Source organism: Salvelinus sp. IW2-2015, linkage group LG17 (assembly GCF_002910315.2).
Source record: "Salvelinus sp. IW2-2015 linkage group LG17, ASM291031v2, whole genome shotgun sequence".
NCBI lineage: Eukaryota > Metazoa > Chordata > Actinopteri > Salmoniformes > Salmonidae > Salvelinus > Salvelinus sp. IW2-2015.
Window position 1 is genome coordinate 2506220 of NC_036857.1, and position 15413 is coordinate 2521632.

A 15413-nucleotide genomic window follows, 5' to 3' on the forward strand; every position below is an offset into this window, starting at 1 on the left:
TCCTGGCATCCGCCAAACCCAGATTCGTCCGTCGGACTGCCAGATGGTGAAGCGTGATTCATCACTCCAGAGAACGTGTTTCCACTGCTCCAGAGTCCAATGGCGGCGAGCTTTACACCACTCCAGCTGATTCTTGGCATTGCGCGTGGTGATCTTAGGCTTGTGTGCAGCCGCACGGCCATGGAAAACCATTTCATGAAGCTCCCGACTAACAGTTCTTGTGCTGACGTTGCTTCTAGAGGCAGTTTGGAACTTGGTAGTGAGTGTTGCAACCGAGGACAGATGATTGAGCCATTGTGGCTCCTAGACATTTCCACGACAAAATAACAGCACTTACAGTTTATCGGGGCAGCTCTAGCAGGGCAGAAATTTGATGAACTGACTGGTTGGACAGGTGGCATTCTATGACGGTGCCACGTTGAAAGTCACTGAGCTCTTCAGTGAGGCTATTCTACTGCCAATGTTTGTCTATGGAGATTGCATGGCCGTGTGCTCGATTTTATACACCCGTCAGCAACGGGTGTGGCTGAACTAGCKGAATCCACTAATTTGAAYGGGTGTTCACATACTTTTGTATATCTAGTGTAGCTCTGAATCCAAACTATTGCAGAGGTTGAAAAGCTATAAAACATATGGTCAATAATATCAAAGGCTGCACTGAACTSTAACAGCTCCCACTATGCTATTATTATACATTTCCTTCAATTAATCATTAGTGTCAGTGCAGTACATAGTTGAGTGCCCTTCTCTATAAGCATGCTGAAAGTCTGTTGTCAAGRTTACAGAGAAATAGTGTTGTATTTGGTCAAACAAAATGTTTTCCAACAGTTTMCTAAGAGCTGGCAGCAAGARGATAGGTCTGCTGTTAGAAACAGTAAACACCTTCCTCTAGACTGTAGACTCAATGTGAGCAAGACAAAGGAACTGATCGTGGACTACAGGAAAAGGAGGGTCGAACAGGCCCCCGTTAACATTGATGGGGCTTTAGTGGAGGGGGTTGAGAGTTTCAAGTTCCTTGGTGTTCACATCACCAACGAACTATCATAGTCCAAACACACCAAGACAGTCGTGAAGAGGGCACAACAACACATTTTCCCCCTCAGGAGACTGAAAAGATTTGGCATGGGTCCCCAGATGCCAAATCTGGGGACCCATGCCAAATCGAAAATATTTGGCATGGGTCCCTCAAAAAGGGAAAGATTTGGCTTTTTTTTTCCTCAACGAAAAGATTTGGCATGGGTCCCTCAAAAAGTTCTGCAGCTGCACCATCGAGAGCATCCTGACCGGTTGCATCACTGCCTGGTATGGCAACTACTCGGCCTCCGACCGCAAGACCGCAAGGCGCTACATAGGGTAATGCATACGGCCCAGTACATCACTGGGGCCAAGCTTCCTGCCATCCAGGGCCTCTATACTAGGTGGTGTCAGAGGAAGGCCCAACAAATTGTCAAAGACTCRAGACACCCAAGTCATAGACTGTTCTCTCTGCTACCGCAMGGGAATATTTTCTTAACTCTATTTCTTGAACTGCATTGTTGGTTAATGGCTTGTAAGTAAGCATTTTACAGTAACCTGTTGTATTTGACACGTGACAAATAACATTTGGTTTGAGATTAACGATATGACTGATAGGTGTCTGCTACCATCCTCAGTAACTTTCCATCTAAGTTGTCAATGCCAGGAGGTTTGTCATTCGATAACAATCATTTTTCCACCTCCCCAACACTAACTTTACAAAATTCAAACCTACAATGCTTTTCTTTCATTATTTATGCATGAATACAATGGCTCACTGTTCATTTTTGGCATTTCCTGCCTAAGTGTGCCCACTTTGCCAATGAAGTAATCAATAAAATAATTGGCAACATCAAATGGTTTTGTGATGAATAAACCATCTGATTCGATGAAAGATGGAGTTGAATTTGTCTTTCTGACCATCATTTCATTTAATATACTCAAAAATGTATATATAATTGATCTTGGCTTCATAATAATACAATTTCTTATTTTTGTTGAGTCAGATGTGCATCCAGACTTATTAGCCACTCCTTTTCCCCCCATCTCTTTCAACCATACCATTTTTCAATTCCTCACCAATCCATGGAGCCTTAATTTACTGCAGTTGGCTAAATCAGGGTCACACAGAGTGTTTATTGGTAGTCTTAAACAAAACGTGATCAGGACACACATGTTGATTTTGTCCCCCCACACCAGACGTGATCAGGACACACATGTTGATTTTGTCCCCCCACACCAGACGTGATCAGGACACACATGTTTATTTTGCCCCCACACCAGACGTGATCAGGACACGAAGGTTGATTTTGTCCCCCCACACCAGACGTGATCAGGACACACATGTTGATTTTGTCCCACCCACACCAGAACGTGATCAGGCACGAAGTTGATTTTGTCCCCCCACACCAGACGTGATCAGGACACACATGTTGATTTTGTCCCCCACACCAGACTGATCAGGACACGAAGGTTGATTTTGTCCCCCACACCAGACGTGATCAGGACACACATGTTGATTTTGTCCCCCACACACAGACATGATCAGGACACGAAGTTGATTTTGTCCCCCCAACCAGACGTGATCAGGACACGAAGGTTGATTTTGTCCCCCACACCAGACATGATCAGGACACGAGGTTGATTTTGTCCCCCACACCAGACGTGATCAAGACACGACAGTTGATTTTGTCCCCCACACCAAGACGTGATCAGGACACGAGGTTGATTTTGTCCCCCCACAACAGACGTGATCAGGACACGAAGGTTGAAATATCAAAATAGCATTAAACATTTATAGCAATAAGCTAGCTTGCTGTTGCTAGCTAATGTGTCCTGGGATATAAACATTGGGTTGTTATTTTACCTGAAATGCACAAGGTCCTCTGACAATGTACACTACTCTGACAATTAATCCCCAGATAAAAGGGTAAACCAAGTTTGTTTCTAGTAATCTCTCCTCCTTCAGGCTTCTTCTTCTTCAGARTTRATATGGCYGTTGGCAACCAACTTTAAGGTGCATTACCACCACTAACTGGAGTGTGGACCTCCGTTCATCTTTCAATCACCCACATGGGTATATGCTCCTAAAAACCAATGAGGAGATMGGAGAGGCMGGACTTGKACTGCGTCAAGCGTRACAAATAGAACCAAGTTCTATTTTAGTYCCTYGCTATGRAGATGCTCGTTGACATGTGCGAGCAGTGTGGGTGCACAGATTGAATAACATGTATGTTTACATTTATTTTGCAATGCTCTCGCARGTGACGCGGGCGGTGTGGTCAGCATGTTACACTTTATATACATTCCAGAAGACTGAAATATATCAAAACCGTTTGACATAGAAACACCAGAMTTTCGGCGTTMAATTTTTTTGTTTGTTTATTAATTATGAAATTATGAAAAATATGAATAACATTCCACCCATGAGGCCACTAGGTCATTTGACTGCAGYAAAGAGCTATCTACCAGTTCTAGAAGTCAGTTTCRTAAGAGGTGCATGTTTATCAATAATTGGAAGAAGCAATTTCATAAATTCYTCAYGTGCYGCGTCTGGATTCTCCTTATTAATCARATCAGACCAAKAAKWWRTWTTAACATCATCCACATAAGAGTCACAGCAAAATATTTWGTATGATCTKTTATACACTATTTTAGGCCCAYCWMTTMGAAKTTTGGCTTTCCTGGATATTGCCACTATATTGTGATCACTGCATCCAATGGGTACAGATACAGCTTTAYAACAAAGTRCTACAGTATTAGTAAAAATGTGATCGATACATGTGGATGATCTTGTTCCTGTAGCGTTTGTAAACACCCTGGTAGGTTGATTAATAACCTGAACCAGATTACAGGCACTGGTTACAGTAAGAAGCTTCCTGTTGAGCAGACAGTTTGATGAAAACCAGTCAATYTTCAGGTCCACAAGAAAGTAGACCATTCTGTTTACACCACAAATCAAGCATTTTACACACAGTATTTAGATACTGTTAGCACTTGGTGGCCTATAGCAARACCCCAAAATAATAGGCTTTAGACGAGGCAGGTGAACCTGCAACCACAACACTTGACATGAGATATTCTCTAAGCAGTACAGGGATATGGCTCTGAATATACAATGAGTATAGAAAACATTACAAACATCTGCTCTTTCCATGACATAGATTGACRAGGTGAAAGCTTGGAGACAATTGAGACATGGATTGTGTACGTGTGTCATTCAGAGGGTGAATGGGCGAGACAAAGATTGAAGTGCCTTTGAACGGGGTACGGTAGTAGGTGACAGGTGGTTGGGGAAAGGGGCACAGGTTTGTTTCAAGAACCGCAACTCACAGAACCGCAATTCACCCCCTTGGCATTTTTCCTATTTTGTTGCATTACAACCTGTAATTTAAATTGATTTTCATTTGAATTTCATGTAACGAACATACACAAAATAGTCCTATTTGGTGAAGTGAAATGAAAAAAATTACTTGCTTCAAAGAATTATACAAAATAAAAAACGGAAAAGTGGTGCGTGCATACGTATTCACCCCCATCGCTATGAAGCCCCTAAATAAGATKTGGTGCAACCAATTACCTTCAGGAGTCACATAATTAGTTAGATTGCACACAGGTGGACTTTATTTAAGTGTCACATGATCTGTCACATGATCTCAGTATATATACACCTGTTCTGAAAGGCCCCAGAGTCTGCAACACCACTAAGCAAGGGGCACCACCAAACAAGCAACACTATGAAGACCAAGGAGCTCTCCAAACAGAAGTACAGATCAGGGTTGGGTTATAAAAAAATATCCAAAACGTTGAACATCCCACGGAGCACCATTAAATTCTTTATTAAAAAATTGAAAGAATATGGCACCACAACAAACCTGCCAAGAGAGGGCCGCCCACCAAAATCAGAGAGGCAACAAAGAGACCAAAGATAACCCTGAAGGAGCTGCAAAGCTTCACAGCGGAGATTGGAGTATCTGTCCATAGGACCACTTTAAGCCATACACTCCACAGAGCTGGGCTTTAAGTAAGAGTGGCCAGAAAAAAATAAACAAACATGTTTGGTGTTTGCCAAAAGGCATGTGGGAGACTCCCCAAACATATGGAAGAAGGTACTCTGGTCAGATGAGACTAAAATTGAGATTTTTGGCCATCAAGGAAATGCTATGTCTGGCGCAAACCCAACACCTCGCATCACCCCGAGAACTCCATCCCGGGATGGTTTTCATCAGCAGGGACTGGGAAACTGGTCAGAATTGAAGGAATGATGGATGGCGCTAAATACAGGGAAAATCTTGAGGGAAACCTGTTTCAATCTTCCAGAGATTTGAGACTGGGAACGAGGTTCACCTTCTAGCAGGACAATGATCCTAAGCATACTGCTAAAGCAAAACTCGAGTGGTTTAAGGGGAAKCATTTAAATGTCTTGGAACGGCCTAGTCAAAGCCCAAACCTCAAACCAATTGAGAATCTGTGGCATGACTTAAAGATTGCTGTACACCAGCGGAACCCATCCAACCTGAAGGAGCTGGAGCAGTTTTGCCTTGAAGAATGGGCAAAAATCCCAGTGGCTAGATGTGCCAAGCTTATAGAGACATACTCCAAGAGACTTGCAGCTGTAATTGCTGCAAAAGGTGGCTCTACAAAGTATTGACTTTGAGGGGGTGAATAGTTATGCACGCTCAAGTTTTCAGTTTTTTGTCTTATTTTCTTGTTAGTTTCACATGAAAAATATTTTGCATCTTCAAAGTGGTAGGCATGTTGTGTAAATCAAATTATACAAACCCCCAAAAATTAAATTTTAATTCTAGGTTGTACAGGCAACAAAATAGGAAAAATGCTACGGGGGGTGAATACTTTCGCATGCCACTGTACCAACATGGGGGAGGCCCCATAAGCATTCCTGTCTCTTCTATAGATGTTATATCCTTGTATTGCTACTGCTGTATCATCAAAGGAATTATCTAAGTAGTCTCAGAAATGGCTAATATATMAATGTTATCTGATGTTAGCAAGTTATTGATTTCATMAACCTTATTTCTAAGGCTACATATATTAATATGGGCTACTCACATGCTGAGATTCTATCAGAGAGGAGAGAGGCTGAGCTGGAACATTCCAGCTACTGTAACACTAGGGAAGGAGAAGGGCTATAGCACCGGCCCCCGCCTTTCTTTCCTCCTCTCTCTCTCCCCTTTGTTTTTTTTGCTCCCCTCTCAGTAACTCCACAGTTAAATTCAGATGCTGGTGGCAGGCTACAATTAAGWGTATCTGTAAAGAGCTCTGGAGTCTTGACTCTTTTGTGTGTTTTCACTGAAGACACTCACAGCGGTACACAAGACATCCATCATCCTTCTGAGACACGCTGGCACAGGTTGTTTGTTTTCTTTTGGTTTTGAAGAGGAGGGGGTGTAGCAGCGTTCACACGGGGACTGAAGAGACCCCCGCCGTTACAACGCTGTCCCGCGCCAACACAGGGACACAGGGGGGGTAAGTTACCTTCTGATCTTTTTTAGGGGACAAAGACCACCCTCCACCCCCCCATTACGCGTCTTTACTCAGGCAATGCTGAGTGTAAGTGCTTTGACCTAAATGAGCATGATATGCTGATAAGCTATATGGTGTTGTCCTCTACTAAGCAGAGGTTATATGGTGTTGTTCTCTACTTAGCAGAGCCTGTATGGTGTTGTCCTGTACTTATCAGAGCCTGTATGGTGTTGTCTTTTACTTAGCAGAGGCTATATGGTGTTGTCCTCTACTTATCAGAGGCTATATGGTGTTGTCTTCTACTTATCAGAGCCTGTATGGTGTTGTCCTCTACTTAGCAGAGCCTGTAGCAATGTTGTTCTCTATCTACAGAGGCTATGTGGTGTTGTCCTTACTTAGCAGAGGCTATATGTGTGTTTGTCCTCTACTTAGCAGAGCCTGTATGGTGTTGTCTTCTCTTAGCAGAGCCTGTATGGTGTTGTCCTGTACTTAGCAGAGGCTATATGGTGTTGCCTTACTAGCAGAGGCTATATGGTGTTGTCTTCTACTTATCAGAGCCTGTATGGTGTTGTCTTACTTATCAGAAGCTATATGCAGTTGTTCTAAAAGTGAGAACATATTACTGATGGGGTAACAACTATAGTTAGTTAGTACTATAGTAACTATAGTCTGAACAGTATTTTGAAGGAAAGGTCTGGTGTGAGGGAGTTGAGAGTTGAGTGCTGGTTAGATTAGCTAGTCAGGGAGATGAAAGGTTGCTTTGTGGAGTGTGTAGGCTGTAAGCTGGATCTGGGGTCTGAGGGAGGTGAGTAGGCTGCACCACTGAAGGAGCAGAACACCCAGGGCATTGATGCAGGATTAGGGCCTGACATTCCACTGTGAGGGACATGGGAGGAAACACAGCCATGAGCGTGGTGTGTGTGTGTGTGTGTGGTGTTGTGTGTGTGTGTGGTGTGTGTGTGTGTGTGTGTGTGTGTGTGTGTGTGTGTGTGTGTGTGTGTGGTGTGTGTGTGTTGTGTGTGTGTGTGTGTGTGTGTGTGTGTGTGTGTGTGTGTGTGGTGTGTGTGGTGTGTGTGTGTACAGTTGAAGTCGGAAGTTACATCACATTAGGTTGGAGTCATTAAAACTAGTTTTCAACCACTTAAACTATAGTTTTGGGCAAGTCGGTTAGGACATCTACTTGGTGCATGCCACAAGTAATTTTCCAACAATTGTTTCAGACAGATTATTGAACTTATATTCACTGTTCACAATTCCAGTGGGTCAGAAGTTTATACACTAAATTAACTGTGCCTTTAAACAGCTTGGAAAATTCCAGAAATGATGTCATGGCTTTAGAACTTCTGATAGGCTAAGTGACATAATTGAGTGAATTGAAGGTGTACTGTGGTGTATTTCAAGGCCTACCTTCAAACTCAGTGCCTCTTTGCTTGACATCATGGGAAAATCAAAAGAAATCACTCAAGACCTCAGAAAAAAAATTGTAGACCTCCACAGTCCTGGTTCATCGTTGGGAGCTATTTCCAACATGTTCATAGTTTGAAGCAATATCTCAAGACATCAGTCAGGAAGTTAAAGCTTGGTCGCAAATGGTCTTCCAAAATGGACAATGACCCCAAGCATACTTCCAAAGTTGGCAAAATGGCTTAAGGACAACAAAGTCAAGGTATTGGAGTGGCCATCACAAAGCCCTGACCTCAATCCATAGAAAATTTGTTGCAGAACTGAAAAAGCATGTGGAGCAAGGAGGCCTACAAACCTGACTCAGTTACACCAGCTCTGTCAGGAGGAATGGGCCAAAATTCACCCAACTTATTGTGGAAGCTGTGGAAGGCTACCGACACTTTTGACCCAAGTTAAACAATTTAAAGGCAATGCTACCAAAACTAATTGAGTGTATGTAAACTTCTGACCCACTGGGAATGTGATGAAAGAATAAAAATCTGAAATAAATCATTCTCTCTACTATTATTCTGACATTTCACATTCTTAAAATAAAGTGGTCATTCTAACTGACCTAAGACAGGGATATTTTACTACGATTAAATGTCAGGAATTGTGAAAAACTGAGTTTAAATGTATTTGGCTAAGGTGTATGTAAACCTCCGACTTCAAATGTATGTGTGTGTGTGTGTGTGTGTGTGTGTGTGTGTGTGTGTGTGTGTGTGTGTGTGTGTGTGTGTGTGTGTGTGCGTGCGTGCGTGCGTGCGTGCGTGCGTGCAGAGCTGTATTTTGACAGCTTCACTTGGCAGACTGTAAGTTGGAACAAAGTGGCACAGACCTTTTCTCTGTTGTGTTTCTCCTACAAACATGACCGTGAGGTTCTGGAAAATGAGTGTGTTTGTGTGGGTGTGTGTGTGGGTACTTCTGTTTGATAAGCTGAGTAAGGGTTTTGTTGAGAAAAGTGTTTCCATTGTTTCATTGTGACAGTCTCTTTTAGTAATATTAATAGCTAGTAAGATTCATTTAGTTTCCATGCCCTGATTATGTACTCACACGATGGCCATATTTGTTGGGAACTTAACCAGCACAATCTCACAGTCTGTCTCACAGTCACACTGCGTCAAATCAGATCCATCTCAACTTGTGTTGTAACCTACAGTCTCATATCTGCCTCCCAGTTGTAACCTGTCCAGTCTCATACCTGCCTCCCAGTTGTAACCTGTCCAGTCTCATATCTGTCTCACAGTTGTAACCTACAGTCTCATACCTGCCTCCCAGTTGTAACCTGTCCAGTCTCATATCTGTCTCACAGTTGTAACCTACAGTCTCATACCTGCCTCACAGTTGTAACCTACAGTCTCATATCTGTCTCACAGTTGTAACCTACAGTCTCATATCTGCCTCCCAGTTGTAACCTGTCCAGTCTCATATCTGTCTCACAGTTGTAACCTACAGTCTCATACCTGCCTCCCATACACTCTCATAGTCTCACAAAATTAGATAAACACAGTTAACAAATGGTTTGTCCTTCATAAAGACCTTGGTTGCCAATACTGTCAGACCTAGAGACCTATCTCTCTCTCTGAACCGTGGAAGGTCAGAGGGTTTAACGCTTGAAACGCAGGGGAATGTGCAGGTGGTATTCCGGCCAGGTCTGGCATCCCAGTCACAGMATTCTTTCTTCTCAGTTGCATATGAGCAAGTTGGCTTTGAACAGTCATATGTCTTGTTTACCCACCAAACAAGTCTAAGCCATTGTTTATAGTGCTGTGTGCATGTGGACATATCATACATTTTTGATCCCACATTTTTGGTGTCTTTGAGTGTGTTCTATGTACAGCAGGGAAGTCAGTCCTTTGGGTAAGAATGTGGGTACACAGACCGGTGAGCCACTGCAGCCCCTTAAAGAGTTCAGATGTTTTGTGGCCCCCACCCYCCATCAAAGTTGCCCATCCCTGATGTATAAATATTTATTTTATTATTCATCAAAAAATCTTCCTCTCTTCTGTTCCAGGGACCCAGGTCAAAGATGGCAGCCAGCTCCMGGGTCGAAGGCAGCCATGTTAGTGAAGGTGAACAGTATTGGCAGGAACCAATCCGTGGTGCCCCCTAGCACCCAGCACCTCAACACTCTCAGCCCTGGGAGCCCTGCTGTGTACCAGGTCCACTCAGACAGATCCAGCCCCATATCCAGCCCTGCAGGCAAGATGGCTTCCCCTGTGGACCACAAACAAGCCTTCCACCTGAAGAAGGGAGACAACGGTAACTTCGGCCTGGTGATGCCCTCCACTGGCAGCCAGGTCTACCAGACTCCACAGAGGTGTCAGGCTGGCACCCCCCAGCCCTCCTCGCCCCATTACGGTGCCACTCCGCCCATCTATGATGAACCACCCATGGAGACACCTATCTATGATGAGCCCCCGATGGAGGTGGAGGTGGAGGGGGCCGCCCTCCTGAACAGGTCCTCCACCCCAACCACCAGCCTGCAGAGGGTCCGCCAACCCCAACCCCAGACCCAGACCCAGCCTCAGCAGCAACCCAAGCTGCTTCAATACCCAGCRTCTCATCTGGCCTCCAAACACAAGAGGAATCCCTCCGCCACAGAGTACAGCCCCGCTGGACGGGAGTGCATCAAACACATGGTCAACGTGGACCCTGCCACCTGCAAGCAGAGCCCCATATCCCATCCTATCCAGACAGAGCAGGCKCCTGCTCCAGACCCTGACCTGCCCCCCTCTCCATCCCCATGCCCAGTCGTGACCCAGCCCAGGCCTAAGGAGGTGAGCCTGGAGAAGAAGCAGTCGTGGCGTCTCCTGGAGACCAGCGTGAGGAAGAACATGGATCTCCGACACAGCCGGCAGAACAGTGTGGCCTCCCAGGAGTACCCAGCGCCGGCCGCCGTCATCTACCAGGACTCAGGCTACTCCACCGGGCCCTCGCCCAGCTTGAGGAGGAAGAACCGCCGGAGAGCCCTGGGAGGGGGGGCTGGGGGAACAGGGCAGGGCCGGCCAGGCTCAGTAGGCAGCAGTGGGGAGCTCAGTGCCCTGAATGAGAAGCTGATGGCAGAGATGCGGGTGGTGGTGAGTCGCTCTAACACCCTGCGTGGCAGCAAGGCCAGCCTGGACACTGAGATGTCTGACAGCTCTGTACCTCGGGCCCGTTCCCCCCTGGACTCCCCGAAGAAGTACAGGGGCCGCAGCGCCTCCCGAGAGGACATCAGCGCCAGTAACCGCTCTCTGTACCGGACCGGGAGCGGGAGTACCCATGGCGACGTACCCCTCTCTCCCCTGGCGTCAGAGGGCATGGTGCGTCAGAAACGGACCTATGAGAAGGTGGACACTCTGGAGAAGAGCATCATCAGCCAGAACAGCCTGTCCTCCTTGGAGCCCCACATGTCCCTCTCACAGGTACAGTTCAGTACKGCCTCTCAACACTGTGTACTCTATCCGGGTGTGAATGTTAGACTTGTCTTCGCTGTGTCTTAGCATTCAGACCTCTTTGTGTYTACCCAGTAGAAAACAGGCCTGTTCCTCTGGCGTGTGTTATATATAGTTATGTGTTGATATGTTGACATGTGTCGGGTGGCTGCTGAGTTCCAGCACACTGGTTGAATCAACGTTGTTTCCTCGTCATTTAAATGAAATTACGTTGAACCAACGTGGACTAGACGTTGAATTGKCGTGTGTACGCAGTGCGAGGGCCGATCCAGCCTGCTGTTCTGCTGGGTATAGAACAGAGTGTTGACATATGAAAGGGCGGTCTGTGTGAGGAAAGCCCTGTACTCTCATATGACTGGGCGTGGGCTAATTAGCCTCGTTAGGTGTATTACTGCAGGTCAGCTGGAATGTCTACCATCCATGCCCTGGGAATTCTCTCTCCATCTCTCGCTCACTCTGTCTCTACCAAAAATAAAGCTGCTGCCTTTCTCCTTGCTATCTTTATAAGCAGTTCTAGGGAACAGCAATTGTTCTATTTTCCTCCCGTGTTGTGTTGGAGATGTGGCAGTGTGTAGGCGATGCTGAGGGAAGGCATTGTGAGGCAGCAATCATCTCTGTCTCTCCCTGTCTTCTTTTCTCTGGGATTCACCTCCCTCTCGCTTCAGCCTTCAGGAGAAAAATTGGACTCTGTCGACATCCTGTCGTCGTAGGAACAATGCAGAAGAAAGCTGCTTGTTCTCAGTTTCCTGTTGCCAGTCTGTTCCATTCCAGGAAAAGGGCTTTGCTTCGGAGTTCCTTGAATCATATTGGAGTTGTTTCTAATCACATGTTTTATCTCTCATTTCCTGTAAAAAAACAACAACGTCACGTTAATGCAGTGTGTGTGTTGCCACCTGAGACAGCCCCAAGCCGCCTCCTCACCTTGCTTTAGAAATAGTGTATAGTGTGAATTGGGTTAGCCTAGTTGCTCGTTGTGGCTGATTACTTATAAAGTTAAAGTTGTTTTTGTCAAAGGCTTTATCAACTTAAACCGCATCCACCCCCACAACTAGGAGACCGGCTGGTCTGCAGGGACTCTGAACAGAACAACCTGCACATAAAAACTAAAAACACAGAGCAAGGACTCCACAGGCTACACGTTTGCGGTAGACAGGAAAAATAAACATGAAACACGCATGAGTTTTAATGGGGGCGAGCGCGCCACTCCCCCACGTGAGGTGTCGCTCAGCTTTCCAAATCCATAAGGTGGCTTAGTCACCTCCACCAAGAAAACACTGCATGCCTGGAGAAGATCTCCTGCAGAGAGAACGAGAAAACACTGCATGCCTGGAGAAGATCTCCTGCAGAGAGAACGAGAAAACCAACTGCATGCCTGGAGAAGATCTCCTGCAGAGAGAACGAGAAAACACTGCATGCCTGGAGAAGATCTCCTGCAGAGAGAACGAGAAAACACTGCATGCCTGGAGAAGATCTCCTGCAGAGAGAACGAGAAAAGACTGCATGCCTGGAGAAGATCTCCTGCAGAGAGAACGAGAAAACACTGCATGCCTGGAGAAGATCTCCTGCAGAGAGAACGAGAAAAGACTGCATGCCTGGAGAAGATCTCCTGCAGAGAGAACGAGAAAACACTGCATGCCTGGAGAAGATCTCCTGCAGAGAGAACGAGAAAACACTGCATGCCTGGAGAAGATCTCCTGCAGAGAGAACGAGAAAACACTGCATGCCTGGAGAAGATCTCCTGCAGAGAGAACGAGAAAACACTGCATGCCTGGAGAAGATCTCCTGCAGAGAGAACGAGTGAGGAAAACACTGAGGAAGAGAGAGGTTCCATTCCGCACTCAGCATCCATCTCAGGTGAGTCAGTGATCGATGTGCAAGGATGTGCAAGGACTCTAAGTGCTTTGAGAGAACTGGATCATAGGATTCAGTGGGCGTGTCCGAATACCCATAAATAGTAGCCATTTGGGGTTTGCGTAAAAAAAAAGTAACATTTTTAAATGCCAGGATGTTGTACTCATTTCAGCTTTTCATGCTATTGAGGAAGATACGCATCTTTCCAGACTTCCAGACTGTGTTTAACAACAGCTGATAATCAGCTGAGGGGACACGCTGTACAAACATGAACGAATAGCGGTAATCAACGCAATTGTGCATTAGGTGATGCGTTCTCAGTAGGATGAGCCTAGTATGTTGATATATTAGTTGCTTACTGCATTAGTTTTTACTAAACAGTACATTCTAAATAGTATGTAGTAAAATTAGTACACAGTATGTAATTTTTACTAAACACTACTTTCTAAATAGTATGTAGTACAATTAGTACACAGTATGTACTCTTTACTAAACAGTACATTCTAAATAGTATGTAGTACAATTAGTATACGTATGTTTAAGTAAGTAGTAGGCATGCCAGATTTCAGACAGGCCACTATGTCAGTGAATCAGAGAGATGAAGAATGAGGTGGTAAACAGTATGGAGACAGGAACACTGAACACAGTACTGAACACAGTACTGAACACAACAGCATCTAGATCACCCTGCAGAAAGAAGGGGTGACTACAGGGCCCTGCCTACCTGCCTACCTGCTACCTGCCTGCCTGCTGCCTACCTGCCTACCTGCCTGCCTGCCTGCCTACCTGCCTACCTGCCTACCTGCCTGCCTGCCTACCTGCCTGCTGCTCTGCCTGCCGCTGCCTACCTGCCTGCCTGCCTGCCTGCCTGCCTGCCTGCCTACCTGCCTGCCTGCCTGCCTGCCTACCTGCCTGCCTGGCCTGCCTGCCTGCCTGCCTGCCTGCATCCTCTTGACTACTGTAGATAGGAGGACCTCCACTGGAGTGGGAATGTGTGTGTGTGTTTATATTGAGAGATTGTACCATGCAGTTCAGTGAACTGTATGCCAGATCAAATGAAATAGAGGACGAGTGACAGCGAGTGGGAAAGAAAACACAGATTTGATCCTGGCTGCAGTGTGTCATGTGTTGAGCTGGGCTTGGGGACTTACTAGGGAGAAGGTCCCGTTAACTGCCTCTGTTTGTCAGCTCATTGAAGCTGCGTATGTGAGACTTTTTCCCACACTAGCGCTTAGCGGAGGTCACACTAGATCCATCCACATCCATCCAATACAAAGCTGGGCCCTTTACTCAACTGGAGAATTCTCTAACCTCTGCTCTGAAACATACACTGGACTGGACTTTTCATAAAACACACCCTCACTTTTTATACTGTCTGGACGAACTATAGAAGTGTTGGTCTCATTCCAGGACTATTTCCATTGTGTAAAGGGAAAAAGGATCTCTGTTTTTGGCAGTAGAAATAAGAACAAATCCCTTTCATTTTTTTGGAGGGGTGGGGTTTCAGACAATGGAGATTTGGGAGTGAGGATTGGGAGAGGGGCTCCAGGCAGTCCTACTCCCACCTGTATGTCTCTGGGTGGGAGGAACAGTGTAGTCCCAGTCAGTCAGGAACAGAGTAGTCAGTCGAGTCAGGAACAGAGTAGTCCAGTCAGTCAGGAACAGAGTAGTCCAGTAGAACAGATAGTCCCAGTCCAGTCAGAACAGAGTAGTCCCAGTCCAGTCAGGAACAGAGTAGTCCCAGTCCAGTCAGGAACAGAGTAGTCCCAGTCCAGTCAGGAACAGAGTAGTCCCAGTCCAGTCAGGAAACAGAGTAGTCCCAGTCCAGTCAGGAACAGAGTAGTCCCAGTCCAGTCAGGAACAGAGTAGTCCCAGTCCAGTCAGGAACAGAGTAGTCCCAGTCCAGTCAGGAACAGAGTAGTCCAGTCCAGTCAGGAACAGAGTAGTCCCAGTCCAGTCAGGAACAGAGTAGTCCCAGTCAGTAGGAACAGAGTAGTCCAGTCCAGTCCAGGAACAGAGTAGTCCCAGTCCAGTCAGGAACAGAGTAGTCCCAGTCCAGTCAGGAACGAGTAGTCCCAATCCAGTCAGGAACAGAGTAATCCAGTCCAGTCAGGAACAGAGTAGTCCCAATCCAGTCAGGACAGAGTAGTCCCAGTCTAGTCAGGAACAGAGTAGTCCAGTCGT

The 15413-nt window shown here is 45.9% G+C and overlaps 1 protein-coding gene across 1 annotated transcript in view; it reads left to right on the forward strand.

Annotated features, from left to right (window-relative positions):
• The first annotated feature begins 6243 nt into the window (after positions 1 to 6243).
• LOC111976837 (rho GTPase-activating protein 39) overlaps positions 6244 to 15413 on the forward strand; it is a 50295-nt gene continuing 41125 nt past the window's right edge. The window contains exons 1-2 of the mRNA XM_024005989.2: positions 6244 to 6501; positions 9956 to 11348. Coding sequence (XP_023861757.2) covers positions 10002 to 11348 — 1347 coding nt within the window. The 5' untranslated portion in view covers positions 6244 to 6501; positions 9956 to 10001. The remainder of the gene's footprint in view (positions 6502 to 9955; positions 11349 to 15413) is intronic.